The sequence below is a fragment of the Malaclemys terrapin genome, chromosome 24 (assembly GCF_027887155.1).
Source record: "Malaclemys terrapin pileata isolate rMalTer1 chromosome 24, rMalTer1.hap1, whole genome shotgun sequence".
NCBI lineage: Eukaryota > Metazoa > Chordata > Testudines > Emydidae > Malaclemys > Malaclemys terrapin.
The window spans coordinates 7228205-7242212 of record NC_071528.1 but is presented as its reverse complement, the minus strand read 5'-3'; the positions used below and the strand labels follow the sequence as shown (position 1 = coordinate 7242212).

Genomic DNA, 14008 nt, shown 5'->3' with positions numbered 1-14008 from the left:
TGTGGGCAGCACACGCGGCTTTCTGGGGTTCTATGGGCTGCAGCCACACAAGATACGCGCTCCCTGTATGGCCCTGAGGATGGCACATGGGCTGCAGCCGGGTGCTGATTGGGCTGCAAGTGGCTGGCGGGCTGAGAATCACTGCTCTAAAGAGCCACAGCGTGCTCCCTCCACGTGGGGCTGAGTTAGCTGCCCCTACAGCACCCTGCCAGAAGAGGGCAGTCATGACCCCTGATTGCACCCTCCTGCCCCTTCTTCAACCGCACAAACGTTGGGGTGGATTTGGAGTTGAACTGAGAGGCTAGGCAAGCTTCGCCCACAGCAATGCCATGCCCCTCGTGGCTGGCCTGCAGCACCCCTGCCACACCAGCCTGATCCCCAGCCCTGCCATGCAGCACCCCCTGCTCTGCCAGCCCCCCCAACGCACCACACACCTGCTCTGCAGCACCCCGTGCTCCACCAGCCCGATCGCCTCTGGCCTGCGCTACACGGCCCCTGCTCTGCCAGCCCAGGACCCCCACCCTAGTGCTGGCTCTCAGCTTCCACAGGATTTGAAGTGGCCGGTGTGCGAAGCCCAGCACCTGACCTAGCCCATGGCATCCCTCAGTGGCACTAGCATGTTTGCATCAATCTCCTGTCTGCAGACAGACTCCCCCTCCCCCGTTACAGATTTTCCCCCAAGACGCCCCCTCCCCCCACCCCCATCACCCTCAGCACGAAAGGGTGAGAAATTAAACCAGACGATATTGAGAAATAGCTGCACATACAAGAATCAGGCAGGAAGGGGCCGGGGTTCTGCTGCCCATCACAGCCCCTCCACATCCCACTTCTAACAAAGCTGGAGCGGGTGGGGGTCAGATTTGGCCTATTGCTGCCCTCTAAGCTCCAGGAACGCGTCACTTGCGCCGCCCCAGCGCTCTGCTGCCATTGGGGGGCAGATGCACCTGGGGCTGCCATCAGCTTCCCGGAGCGTGACGGGCCCATAAACCTACCAGGGCCAGGGGGAAACAACGAGCCAGTATTGCAGGGGAAAGGCAGCTGTGGAACCAACAGCCCAGGCCACGGCCTCAGCTCAGTCGCCTCCCTCCAAGCTCTGAAGGCCAAAGGACGCCAGGGAGAGACGGGACAGGCCGGGCGTCTCTACCGACAGCCGCACTCCTCTACCACCATTTCGGGGTACGTCGTGACCTGCAAGCCCTCCCCGGTGAAGAGGATGACGTCCTGGCTGGAGTATTTGACGGGCACACAGCAGGGGCTGCGCCGGAGGGGTGTGCCCCGTGCCTGCATTTCCAGCAGCAGCACCGTGTGGGAGGAGTAGCCGGGGCTGCGGGTAGAGAGCGGGCGGCGGCAGGGGCCCTCGCAGTTGTTGGCAGTGTATTCCACGGGGACGATGATGAAATCGTAGCGGAGGTTGATCGTCAGCTCCTGCAGCCGGCAGTAGGCCTGGGACCCAGCGCTGCGGTTCTGCCGGGACACCTTCCTCTTCTCCTGCCAGTGGGCGCGCACCGTCTGCAGGGCTTTGAGCAGCAGCAGCGTGCGCAACTTCCGGTGGCCACGGGGCAGCTCCGTGGGGTCGCTGCCGCCCGACCCCAGGGGGTAATAGCAGAAGGCCAGGAGGTGCTGGAAGAGGTCCACGTTGGCTTGAAAGGCTGGGATCTCCCTCAGCTCCTGGATGACAGCCTGGAGCTTCTCCAGCAGCCTCTGCAGCAGTGTCCCCTCCAGCCGCCAGTGCCCGAACTGCTGCTCCAGCAGCGCCTGGCTGTTCTGGGGGAACAGGAGCACCAGGGGCTCGTCCGACTGCACCAGCCGCTCCAGGGCTGCCTGCTCCGACAGGTTGAGCAGCCGGTGAGGAAGCGTCTCCAGCGTCTTGAAGTCCAGCCAGTGGTGGAGGCCGGAGGCAGCAGGCAGCTCCCCCGAGGGGCTCAGGACCCTGCTGACGAACCGGGTCAGGCTGCCTAGGAACTGGTCATGGCCGCCGGGCGCTGGGGATGAAGCATTGGCCTGGCCAGCAGCCGCATTAGAGGCTGGCTCCTCGGCCTTGCCACCAGGGGGCGAGCTGCCAGGGAGACACAGACCGGGTCACAAAGGGTCCTTTATGCGACGGGCCCAACCACAGGCCTGGGGGTTCCCCCTCCCGCATGGGGCCCAGATCCCCCATGGGCACAGGGCCTTCCCCTCCCCCATGGGGCCCAGATCTCCCCCCCCCCATGGACACGTGGCCTTCCCCTCCCCCACGGGGCCCAGATTCTCCCCCCCCACAATGGGCATAGGGGTTCCCCCCCATGGGGCCCATCCCCCCAATGGGCAAAGGGCCTTCCCCCCCTCCATGGGGCACAGTCCCCGCCCCCTACAATGGGCACAGGGCCTTCCCCTCCCCCATGGGGCCCATCCCCCCCATGGGGCACAGGGCCTTCCTCCCACACATTTGGGACAAGGCACCGCCCGCAGGGCCTGGCACTCCCTGCCCCACTCCTGCCCTAGGACATTAGCAGGGCACTGCAGAGCGCATTCTGCCTGACCCAGTCTCCTAGCACCCCAGTGCCCCCTGCTGGGCTCTGTACTGGAACGGGCTCCCAACCCAGGAATGCTGTGGGGCTGGAGCCCAAGGGGCTTTCTTCATGCCCCACAGGGAGCTCAGTGCTGGCGAATGGTGCCCAGCTGGCAGTCACCAGAGCAAAGAGGGCTCTAGCCACAGAGCAGGTGCAGCCGTACGAGCATCCCATCCTGGCCTACCAATGCCCCCTCCCACTGTCCGTCTGCGGGGCTCGCTGTCCCTTGGGACTCTGCACAGGAGCAGTGACAGGCTGGAGCAGAGGTTGCCACGTGGGCACCTGTCTCCCAAGAACAAGACTGAGAACCACCCAACTCATTTCACATGGCCCTCAGAGGGGAACATGCGGCACTCAGACCTGGGGGCAGCCCCACCAGCCCCTGCACCCCCCCCCCCATCTTCAGAAGTGCCCTCGACATGTGACTGGGCTGCCCCCAAAGAAGCCAGCCCATGCAGAGCCCTGGACCTGGAGAACAGCCCAGAAAGGACCAGTCTGCTGGGACACTGTCCCCCCATGCCCAACACTGGCGCTGCTCTGACCCCAGACACTCGGCCTGTCCGTTCTAACCCCATGGGCAAAGCAGGGGGGCTAGGGCAGGCTGAGCTGCTCAGAGCTGACGGCAGGTGACTCGGGGTCTCCCCAGCTGGAATGGCGGCGCTCCCTGTTTCCATCCTGAAAGCCTGCACACCTGGGCTGTGGGTAAGGGACCATCTCCACCACGCCGCCCACTGAGAGGAAGGAAGAGGGGGACGGGGCATCTTCCTCGCACCGCGGCTTCACCAGCAAGAGCAAGGCCGGGGTCATCCTGGTGAAACACTTCTCGTCAGCGCCGAAGAGCAGTTGCTGAGCCTCCAGAGGGGGCAGGAGGGAGCCTGGCAGGGAGCGGAGAGGTTGGAGAAGGGAGAAAGCAGCAGGACGCCCCTTCCCACTGAGGGGCTTGGTGCCCTCCCCAGACACCCACCCAGCCCCTGGGGTGGAGCCCACAGTTGTCCTCACGCTACAGCGGGGGATGAAAATGATGGGGCTTTCAAAAGGTCCCCCAGAGCCCCGGATAGAACCCAGGAGTGTGGGCTGCCACTGCCCCGCACTAACCCCTAGGCTGTACTGCCTACGCGGATAACCCCTCTGTGTTTGCGTACAGCAGACAATCAGCGGGAGCTACCTCTGCCATCATGCCTCCCCCCACTGATGCTCGAGACCCCAATGGGCTCCGGGCCCCCCCAGCCATCAGAAAACTCTCAGCTGCCCGGGGGCGCCCCCTCGTACCTCCATCACTGGGACGCCTGATTGCCAAGGAAACGTCGAAGCTGAGCTGCCTGTGTGAGCGGATGGCAGACGTCACCGAGGCCCCGAGCAGCAGGTACCGGGTGTCCCTGGAGAGGCAGAGAGCCTGCAGAGAGAGCAGAGCCCCGGGTGAGGCGGGAAGGAGTAGAAGGGGTGGGCAACGGCGGTGACCCTTTGCACACGAACCCGTCCCACCCCATACGGTGGGACAAGAGCTCAGCAGGCCCAGACTGTAGCCAGGGGACCAGCCTCAGAGGCCTACGGAGCTGAGCATGAAGGAATATAAATCGGAGGTAACTGACTGTTAGGGAGTTGGAGGGGAACGGCCGCCTGGTCTGGATCTCCCCCTGCCTGCAAACCAGAGGCCTTGCTGGCGACAAAGGCAGCTCTGATTATTTCCTTCAGGGATCTACACACTGACGCAGCATTATAATCTGTTCCTGGCTGTTTCAGGCTTCTCAGCACATCCGCTGAGCTGCTCCCAGGGCTGCAGGGATCAGAGGGGGCAGGCGGGGCCATGCCCCCGGGGAACAGGGCGAGGGGGGCTCCATCTCTTCAGCACTGGGAGATGCTGGAAAAGGAAAGGGCCAGAGTCTGGAGCAGTGGCCACGGCATCTTTCCCCGTGCTTCTCCCCTCTCAGGCTGGGAGTGGCGCTTAGTGCTCATGGCCCACTCAGCCCTTGGCCCTTTCGCTGTGACTGCCAACAAGGAGCTGACAGGGCTGCCCCGAGCAGGCAGAAAACCCGAGACCCGGCATGGTCACTCCACACCAGCCACAGAACAGCTGGGAGGCAGCTTCCAGCCCCTGCTGACCTGAGATGATTTCACCCTAGTGCTGGAGGGCCAGGGCGTGCCCCCAACCCTGCCATGCTGGCAACGCTGACACGGAGCCCACCTAGCCCGGGGCTTGGTTGTAAGTTCAGATTTAAAGCAGCAAGGAGCTTCTAAGCTGCCTAGGATTCTCCCTGTGCAGCCGACTGGGTGGCAGATCTCGTCCAGAGGCGCCTGACCAGTGCTCCAGCATGTCCCAAGGGAGCGCACTCACGTGCCTGCTGTGCTGTGTCACAGCACAGGTCCCTTACTCCTCCACTGGAGGCAACAGGAGCTCGGTCACTGCCTCCGCCAGGGTTCCTGTATTTACTCCTTCCCCAACACAGGGCGAAACCCTACAGTCAGGGGTAGCTTTGCCTGAGTAAAGGCTGCAAGATTTGACTGGACACGTCTGAACGCCATTAGCAGCGTCTGTATTTATTTCCTCTCAGTGGTTCAGCCTCAAACACGCTCCGTTCACGTGTGCAGAGCCGATCTACCCAGCTGGCTGTGCCCTCCCCGGGGAGCTGAAAGCCAGCAGACGCACAGGCTCACTCTCCTGTAGTGGGATCAGCTGTGACCGCCTCGTTTGCGTCAGCGACGTCAGCAAATCCTGGACGTTCAGGGAGCAGCCGTGCTGAGAGAGAAGGCGGCCAGGGTAGGGGGGTTAATATTCACAGGGGTGGGTCCTGTGAAAAAAGTGAAATGGCAAAGGTGTGCCAGTAGGGGGCACTGCCCCCAGTCACGCCCTTCTGCTGCAGAACGGCTTGTGGAAAGCACTTGAAAAATCTGGCCGCTTATTTTAGTGCCCACATGGCAGGTGAGCTCTTGGAAATCCAGCCCTTCGTGGGCACTTCTGCTCTGAAAAGTGACAATTAAAATGCCTCATCCTTATTCAACAGCTCTGCCCCATGTGTGTATCGGAGCCCATCCCAATCGGCCCAGCTGTAGAAGACACCAGTCTGTTCCCGTTAGCGCTGCAAGGCCAGTCCAGTTCCAGGAGAGGGCGCTGGAGTCTAGTCCTTCATGTGCATCACCCATGGAACTGTCCGAGATGCCCCTTGCACGGCCAAATTTAGCCTTGGGTTTCTCCTGTCCCACCCCGTTGGCGCCGAGGGTAGAATCTGGCCCACAGACTCTTAGCGCAGGTGAGAGAGGGAAAGTCATTCTCGGGGTACCCCTACACTGCAAATGGCAGCCCGCGGCCATGTGTCTGAGCCCAATTCTACAGCCGCCAGCGTGCAGGGTTCACGCTCCGAGTCCGGCACGAAAAACAGCGGTGTAGACGTTGCGACTCAGGCCGGAGCTTGGGCTCTGAAGCCCACTGACCCCCCCTGGCTTCAGAGCCTGAACGTCTACACGGCTGCTTTTAGCACCAGAATCCCGTGCTCTGGGACTCGAGCCCAGCTAGAGTCCACAGGTGTAACGCCAGCTAACAGTGTGGCTCTGTGCCCCCCTTCAGTGGGGACAACACGTACACACAGTTACGAGTTGGCTTCAGCCAGCAGAACTGGTCCTTTAGCTCATGCATTTAGACAGAGGCGCTAGTTTTATTCCTTACTGATGACCCAGCCAGGGCTGTCGTTACGAGTTCAATGACCCCGCACGCCCCGTGTGAAGTGAGCACATTTGGGCTGCAATCCCCAACAGCCAATATAGACAGAGCCCCCTGGGGCCATTTTTACAGTCGCCCCTCAGAGTAGAGCCACTCGCAGCTCAGGCAACTTGATGCATTTTTATCAGTGGATTCATATGGAGACAGAGAGCGCAGCAGGCAAGCAGGGTTGGTGCATCCGCCCCGGCTGCCTGGTTACATGGGATGCCTCAGCCGGAGAGCCACCCTTCCCAGGAGTAACCCCGCCTCTCCCTTGCTGGACACAGCCTGGTACGCCCATGCTAGAGAGGTTGGAGCATGGGAGTGCTGGCAGGTGAGTGGTGCTGTCATTTGACTGGGTGAGGAATTGGTAGTGAGCAAACCCCCCCACGGAAGCTGCCTCACCAAGGAGCCTGGGAAGTTCTGGCTGCACACAGAGATCCCTGTCACCTTTGTCTTTCCCACAGTACTCAGTTTGGATGATGGGATAAGAGCGCCACCTACAGGAACACCATGGACACAGCAAATCTCCACCTACATCAGGGACTCCAAGAGAATCCATGGAGGAGGTGGTGGAGGGATGGGCACCAGTATCTAGGGTGACCAGACAGCAAGTGTGAAAAATTGGGATGGGGGTGGGGGGTAATAGGATCCTATATAAGAAAAAGACCCAAAAATCGGGACTGTCCCTATAAAATTGGGACATCTGGTCACCCTACCAATATCATGGCACAAAATAAAAGTTATGGTGCAAGGTGATCTATGCAACCTAAAGCAACGTGCTTACTTGGTTGGTAGCCTGTGCCAGTCCCAATCCAGCTCCTAGTGTGGGGACCTATGCTGCAAAAAAACCCATCATGGCCCATGCTCCTTGCTAGCAGCAGAGGGGGCCAAGGATTGACTGGGCCATGGAGACCGAGCCCTGTTAGTGATCTAGGACAAGGCATGTTGGGGGAGGGGGGGGGAGCATGCCCTGCCACTGCTCAGCTGTGCCGGCTCTGCGCATAGCAGTTGGGAACAGATAAAGAAAGCCAGCCTTGGGCAGCTGCTTACCTGCTTCTGGTGCAGCCCTTCTCCTGCTGCCAGGAGCTTCTCTCTTGCTTTGCTGCCCTTCCTTTCCCTGCTTCCAGGATAAAACACCAGCAAGGCAGACTGGAGCTCTCCAAGTGACCGCCCCACGTCCTCTTGAAAAGCCAGCTTAAACCTGAGCTTTGTCTCAGCATCCCACTTCACTGCCAGAGAAAAGCCAACACAAACAGCATGACTCACTGGGTAAATGGAAATACCCTGTAACATGAAGTTAACCTGTGGAACTCCTGGACACAAGATGTCAGAGGCCAAGCATTTCAAGGGACACCAAAAAAAGGATTAGGCAGACCGTGATAATGGCTGAGGAATCCACACTGGCACTAGCTAGAAAACAAAACCATTAGAGTTATAAACCTTCCTGTCGCAGGGCGTGAGACAATCGGTAACTGCCAGGGATGAAGAAGAAGTTTCCCCTATAGGCAGGTTATTCTAGATCACCAGCCACTGCTGGGATTATTGCACCTTCCTCTGAAGCAGCTGGTGCCAGGATAATGAGCTGAGTAGATCCCTGTCTGAACTGCCAGTTCCTGGGCTCCTTTGGTGTCAGGGCTGGCACAGGGATCTACCCCAGCCCCGTGTCTGCTGGTGGCATTAGAAGGGATTTGTTCCTGCTGCCCTGCCCACAGCGGGACTTCAGGCCATTTTTGCCCCGCCCTTGTTCCAAGCCAAGATTAGGCCAGCTGCCACTTTAACAAACCGCAGCTGTTCCTACGCATTGCCTCTGGCTGCCATTTCCCGGTGTCTCTGGATGCCCTCCAATGCGGCACACTCTGTCCAGCCTGCACGCCTCAGTAGCACTAAGGAAAGACTCCAAATCCTCCTGCTTCAAAAGCCCAGACCCTGCCCCTTAGAGCAGTGGTCGCCCAACTTTTTTGATCGCGCACCCCTAGCAGTAAAAAGATTTTGAGCACGCACCCCCTGCCGTGCCGAAGCAAAAAAGGAAAGACTCCCACCCGAACTGGCAAAACAAAAACAAAAAAGCGCTCCTCTGCCGCGCACCCCCAAGGATCCTTTTGCACACCCCCCCTTTGGAGACCACTGCCTTAGAGGGAAGCCATGTTTAGCACCACAGTTCTGATTCCATCCAACGGAGGGCAGAAGACTCTCCCACACACGCTGCACCCTGAAACCTTCCCCCCTTTTCAAATTCTGACCGATCTAGTTTCTCCAGGCTCTCACTCCTGCTGTCTGACTTTAAGATAGACCCCTGGTGCCGCTCCAGAGATGGCTCGCCGCACCCATAACAGCCTCTGGGGTAAGTGTGAATGCGTGTGGCCTCCTGAAATCGGTCACAGCAGGATGTCTTTCAAAGAGATGTGATACGGCACTTGGAAGACATCACAAATGCATTCTCTGGCAGAAGCTATTCCAGTAACAAGCTGTCCTTAGAGGAGCACGAGACCCCACCATTGATTCCTGTGGGGCTCACCGCTAATTTACGTACAGTATTTAGGAAGCTCCTAGAAAGGAGGCGGCAGGAGAAGCAGTAATGGGGAAGGCATTCAAAGATCTCCAAGCCACAGAGCAAGGTGAATTGCTCATCCTAACGATAATCAGTCCCGGCAAAATGCACATCCTGCCTCAGAAGCTATATCTTGTTCAGAGGCAGGGACCAGAGGGCTGGAGTGGGAGGGGTGACACCCACATCAGAACGGTCATACTGGGTCAGACCAATGGTTCATCTACCCCAGTATCCTGTCTCCCTACAGTGCTGGTGCCAGATGCTTCAGAGGGAGTTTAAGACCAAAAACATGTAGAAACAGCCACTGATTTGGGGCACCTCAGTTGCTGGGTACCAACGTGGGCTAAGTGACTTGTGATGTTGAGTCCGGCCAGGAGCTTGGCTACAGTGGTGATGGGTGTGGTGATCCTGGAAAGATCAGAGTATTAGAAAAGGCATCAGAGCCAAGATTAAATGGAGCCGGTCCTGACTCCCAGGCCTCTGTTCAATCCAGCAAGCCGCACAGCCTCCATAAACCTGGTTTTGCAAGAACGCCTTTAACTTTGCATTAATTAAGTGACATGACTAGTGCTAACTAGCAAATGCAAGTGATAATTCAGCACAATACGGCTGAAGGCTTAGGGGACACCATTGTGCTAGAAGGAGGGGTAAATTTGTTTTCATTAAAAAAAAAGTACAAAAAATGGTTAACAGCAAAAACTGCCTGCTGTTTCGCAGGCCCTGGGAAGCTTCCCCAGGCCAGAACTCACAGATTACTCAGAGCCATACACAATAAATACAACTGTCCTGGGTTTCTCTCACCAAGTATGCCCAAGATTTCTCTGTCTGAGAACAGTAATACAAAGCTATGCTTCAGGATGAACTGGATAGCCTGAGGCACTGCCGCCCAGGGACAGCACTCTTCAGCTGTGTGTTGCTGGTTCAAATCCAGCCCGAGTCAGAGTTTTCAACAGCTGCTGGGTGCTCAGGGACGCCAGGTAGGTATCCAGAGAACAAAACCCAGCTTCTGAGCTGGCCACCACTATACAGACAGGCTCAGCAGAGAGGCCAGAAAAAATGGACGTGCCTTGGAGACTGAATTCCCTTTTCATCCATGGACATGATCCCACCCCTGACCTGGAGAAGCAAAGCGAGGGAACACTGACATTGCAGCTGCATATGACTAAACCAATGTCAAGACCTGAAGGGCCCCATTATGATCATCTAACCTGACCACCTCAAGCCAGCACTAAGTCTTATATATTTAAATATGCTGTTGGCTGGGTGTAGGGGAGTGGGAAGAAAGTTCACCCACTTTAACTAGCATAGTTCTCAGCCAGGTCAAAACCTTGCCCATGCTAGAATGCTGCTGGTAAGAGATCCCTCAGACAGATGTGGCTGCCAGGGTGAACAGGGCCAAAGACAGAACCTCACTGATTTAGGAGAGTCTCAATGTTGCCTTTTCCTCACAGCCCCCCCAGGGTAAGAAGGGGGGCTAAGCCTGGACAGATCCATTCACATTTGCCTGCTTAAGAGTCCTCGTGCCATGTACTGCAAAAGAGGAACGGCAGGGTTTTTACACAGGCAAACTCACCCTGGCAGCAAGGACTGAGATATGCTTCAAGAACAGGATTGGAGACATTTCGCAGGAGATCAACACTACTGGGGAAAGAACAAGAGTGAATTGTTCTCAGCAAGCGGCTCTCTCGAGGATTTTATGCCAGGCCCACCGCTGGGGTATGAAGAGCTCCTATGAACTGGGTCACTGCTAAGAGCAGGCAAAAACATTGTTGCCAGCTTTAGGAACATATCCTCTCTCCCCCCCCTTTTCTCCAGTAAGAGAGCATGGTCTAAACTGTCCTTTGGATTTTACCGTAAATATTGGAGGAACGAGTGAGATGGCCCTTGAGGGCCAGGAACAAGGGCAGTGGTGGAGTCTATTAACCCAGCAGCACTGGAAGTCACAGCAGAGGATGGGAGGTTGTTAGGGATGGGGGGGGACACACTCAAGGTGATCACCACAATTCAGATGGTGGCTAAAGACAAATGGGAAGTTTATTGTACTGATTAGGTAATTTCTACTCAGAGTGGGACTCCCCTTCCCTCCCCCATTTCATCTTCTATCAATCCCTCTCTTTGGTGTGCAAAGCAGTATTTGCTGGGTAATACCACGCGTATCAACATGGTATCGGAGCATCTCTCTCAACCCGTCAGTCAGTTCAGGGGTCTCTTAGCACATACCTTCTTCAAGATGCAGCACAAGGAACCTGTTCTCCCCTGGGTCAGCCAAGTGGGCACTGATGTGTTTCAGAGACAGGAGAGCAGAATGGGCCTCCCCAGCAGGACAGATCCCAAAGGTCTCCAGCCGGCCTTGGTCCCAGCTTGAACGTCTCACCACTTTGAGGAAATCGCTTTCATAGCTGGTAAGGACCCCCACGACTTCCAAGTGGTTCTTGCCCAAGCCGTACCTCCTGCCCATTTTCACCGTGCACACTGGCCCTTCCAGCCCACCAATGGGCCAAGGGGGGAGGCTGGAATCTGACCCCAGAACTGGGAAAACTGCCTCCTCAGGGATGAGCGGAGGGCATTTTGCTCCTTTGGCATCATCTCCTGGCTTGTCACTCTTCAAGAGGAGACGTGTAGCAGTGGTGGCCTTGGGCGTCAATGCCATTAAGTTGAGTTCTGCTCCTTCATATATGCTCCCGTCTTCCCTTTCTCTCCGCTCCTCTCCAAATCCCAACTCCTTTGAAAAGGTTATTTCCAGTTCTTCAGCAGGCGAAAGTCCTCCCTCAACACCTCCTTTTCTTAGCAGAGCAGTTGAGGGGAGGAGCAGCAGCAGGCACTGCAAAGCCATTCCAAGCACGGGCCTCATCTTCCAGCTCCGAGCAGCTCTAAACTCAGAGGCTAGTTACTCGAGTGCATCCCTCGAAACACTTATGTAAGGGGAGGACTGCATCTCCCGTTCAAACAAAGTGACCTTGGGTTGACAATGCACAACACACCTCCCTTGAGAAAAATTCAGAGGCCAGTGTGCTATAAAGGAGGGAGGGCCGATTCAAAGGAGTTTTTCTGTTCTATTTTTGGCATTGCATCTAGTGCTTGGAAATGTTATAAAATTAAAGCTGTTTACCTTATTTGTAGGGATGCTTGTCCTTGACTTAAGATGTTTTTAAAGAAGGGTGTGGAGAAAGAAGGCCAGTCCCGCTTGAATCTTCACTGGGATTGGCAGACATTTCTCTTAGGACTTGAAACATCCAGGAGGTCAGAATTGCTTAGACTGGATGGAAGGGGTATAAGTAGGGGGAATGGGAAGAAACTGAGAGAAGGTAGGTTTAGACTGATCATCTCTCTATTGGGAAGCTTCCCTTAATTACTGGGAGCACCAGCTCTTCCATTCTGCAGACTGTTTAGAGAGGTCACTTCATAAAGATTTGCATTCTATCTCATAGAACTGGAAGGGACCCTGAAAGGTCATTCAGTCCAGCCCCCTGCCTTCACTAGCAGGACCAAATACTGATTTTGCCCCAGATCCCTAGGTGGCCCCCTCAAGGATTGAACTCACAACCCTGGGTTTGGCAGGCCAATGCTCAAACCACTGAGCTATCCCTCCCCTGAGGAGTTCTGGTCCAACTCCTCCCAAAACTCAGTGCTTGAGTCTTAAAAGATTTCATTTTGCAGGAGCATCAAGAAGGGGTCTCCCAAGGGAAGTAATGGAAGCCTCAGACTTTGAGACAAAAACTGGACTGGATTAGAGAACATAGGGAACAATCCTGCAATAGCCTGTCCCCACTGGGCCTTAACAACTACTGGCAACTTCTTTTTTTTACCTTCTCTGATACCAAACGGCTAAGGCTGGCCACCACATCTATTCCATGGAAATTTGATGCCCACGGGTTTTTAAAAAGGTAATTGTGTCTTCAAAACCAAGTTCAACACACAGCCAGACCTTTCTGTTGGTCCACAGGTCTGTGTGCAATACTCATGAGCTAGATACAGCACGACGACTCTCAATCTGCAGCAGCGCTGAGACCACGGTCTGGGAATAGACCAAAGGGCTTGTTTGCGGAGTTCTCTTCTACTGAGAGACTCACAAGTGACAGCCTCCAACCCATCTCAGGGTAAGATATTTCATCCTGATAGACACAGATTCAAGCCACAAAGGCTATTAAGATGCAGGTTTCAGGGTACCAGCTGAACACCAGCTCATCTTAAGAGAAATCCCTCTTACTATTGTTCTACAAGTTAAAAAAAAAATCACACCATTTTCATTTTAAAACATACGTTTGTGGCTTTGTCCACTTCGAAATTCTATTTTACACTGACCTTGCCCACAGCTGTCTGACACAAGCCATGTAAGTTCTCCAACAGAATCACTGTACAGCTTCTGCACTGGAACAGGAGTCCTTGTGGCACCTTAGAGACTAACATTTATTTGAGCATAAGCTTTCGTGGGCTACAGCCCACTTCCGTAGCCCACGAAAGCTTATGCTCAAATAAATGTGTTAGTCTCTAAGGTGCCACAAGGACTCCTGTTCTTTTTGCGGATACAGACTAACACGGCTGCTACTCTGAAACCTTCTGCACTGGGTATACAAGATGCAGCAAGAGACAGCCCACAGGGCAAAAATCCACTTCTAGCAAAAGTCTGCTGAGACACACATGGCCAGATCCAAACCTAGCAAAACAAGTGCAACTGCACTCAAGTGAACAGGAGCGGAACGGTCTCAGATCAACTCGGAATTTGGACCACACCGTACATGCTCATCAGAAGGCCAGTACAAGTTTAAATTCTGGAGTGGGTGAAACAGCCAGGGGAAAGTCAGCTGTCATGGAATCCCACAAAAGTTTTTCGTGGGTGTGGGTGTGTGTTGGGGGCGGGGGGAGGAGGGAAATGGATGATGATCCTAAGTGCCAATGTAGAGCATGGAACAGTCCCCAAATGCTAGGACTCCCTTGCTAAGCAAAAACAACACTGGGAGAAGTGTTGTGTCATGAGACTGAGCTGATGTTACTTCAAGTACATTTAATTCATGGTTACTTCAGTTATATAGTTGAGATTTCACGTGAATTCTACTTATTTTCCCAATGATTGGATTATAACTTTGAATAGATACCACTAAGGACAGCAAGCCTGACAATATTTTCCTATCTACCTATTTTCTTGGGCCCTTTAAGGCTACTAATGGGGAAATACAGACAACATTCTTATTCCAAAGAATCAGACGTAGATACAGAAAA

At 55.3% G+C, this 14008-nt stretch overlaps 1 protein-coding gene across 1 annotated transcript; it reads right to left on the bottom strand.

The window, feature by feature from the left end:
- Positions 1-747: 747 nt before the first annotated feature.
- Positions 748-11915, bottom strand: AMH (anti-Mullerian hormone). Its single transcript, XM_054013732.1, has 5 exons — positions 11012-11915; positions 7294-7472; positions 3819-3942; positions 3241-3424; positions 748-2056 (listed from the first exon to the last, which is right to left on the bottom strand). Exons 1-5 carry the CDS (start codon positions 11640-11642, stop codon positions 1141-1143), a joined length of 2034 nt encoding a protein of 677 aa, XP_053869707.1. The 5' UTR covers positions 11643-11915; the 3' UTR covers positions 748-1140.
- Between the last annotated feature and the right edge of the window lie 2093 nt (positions 11916-14008).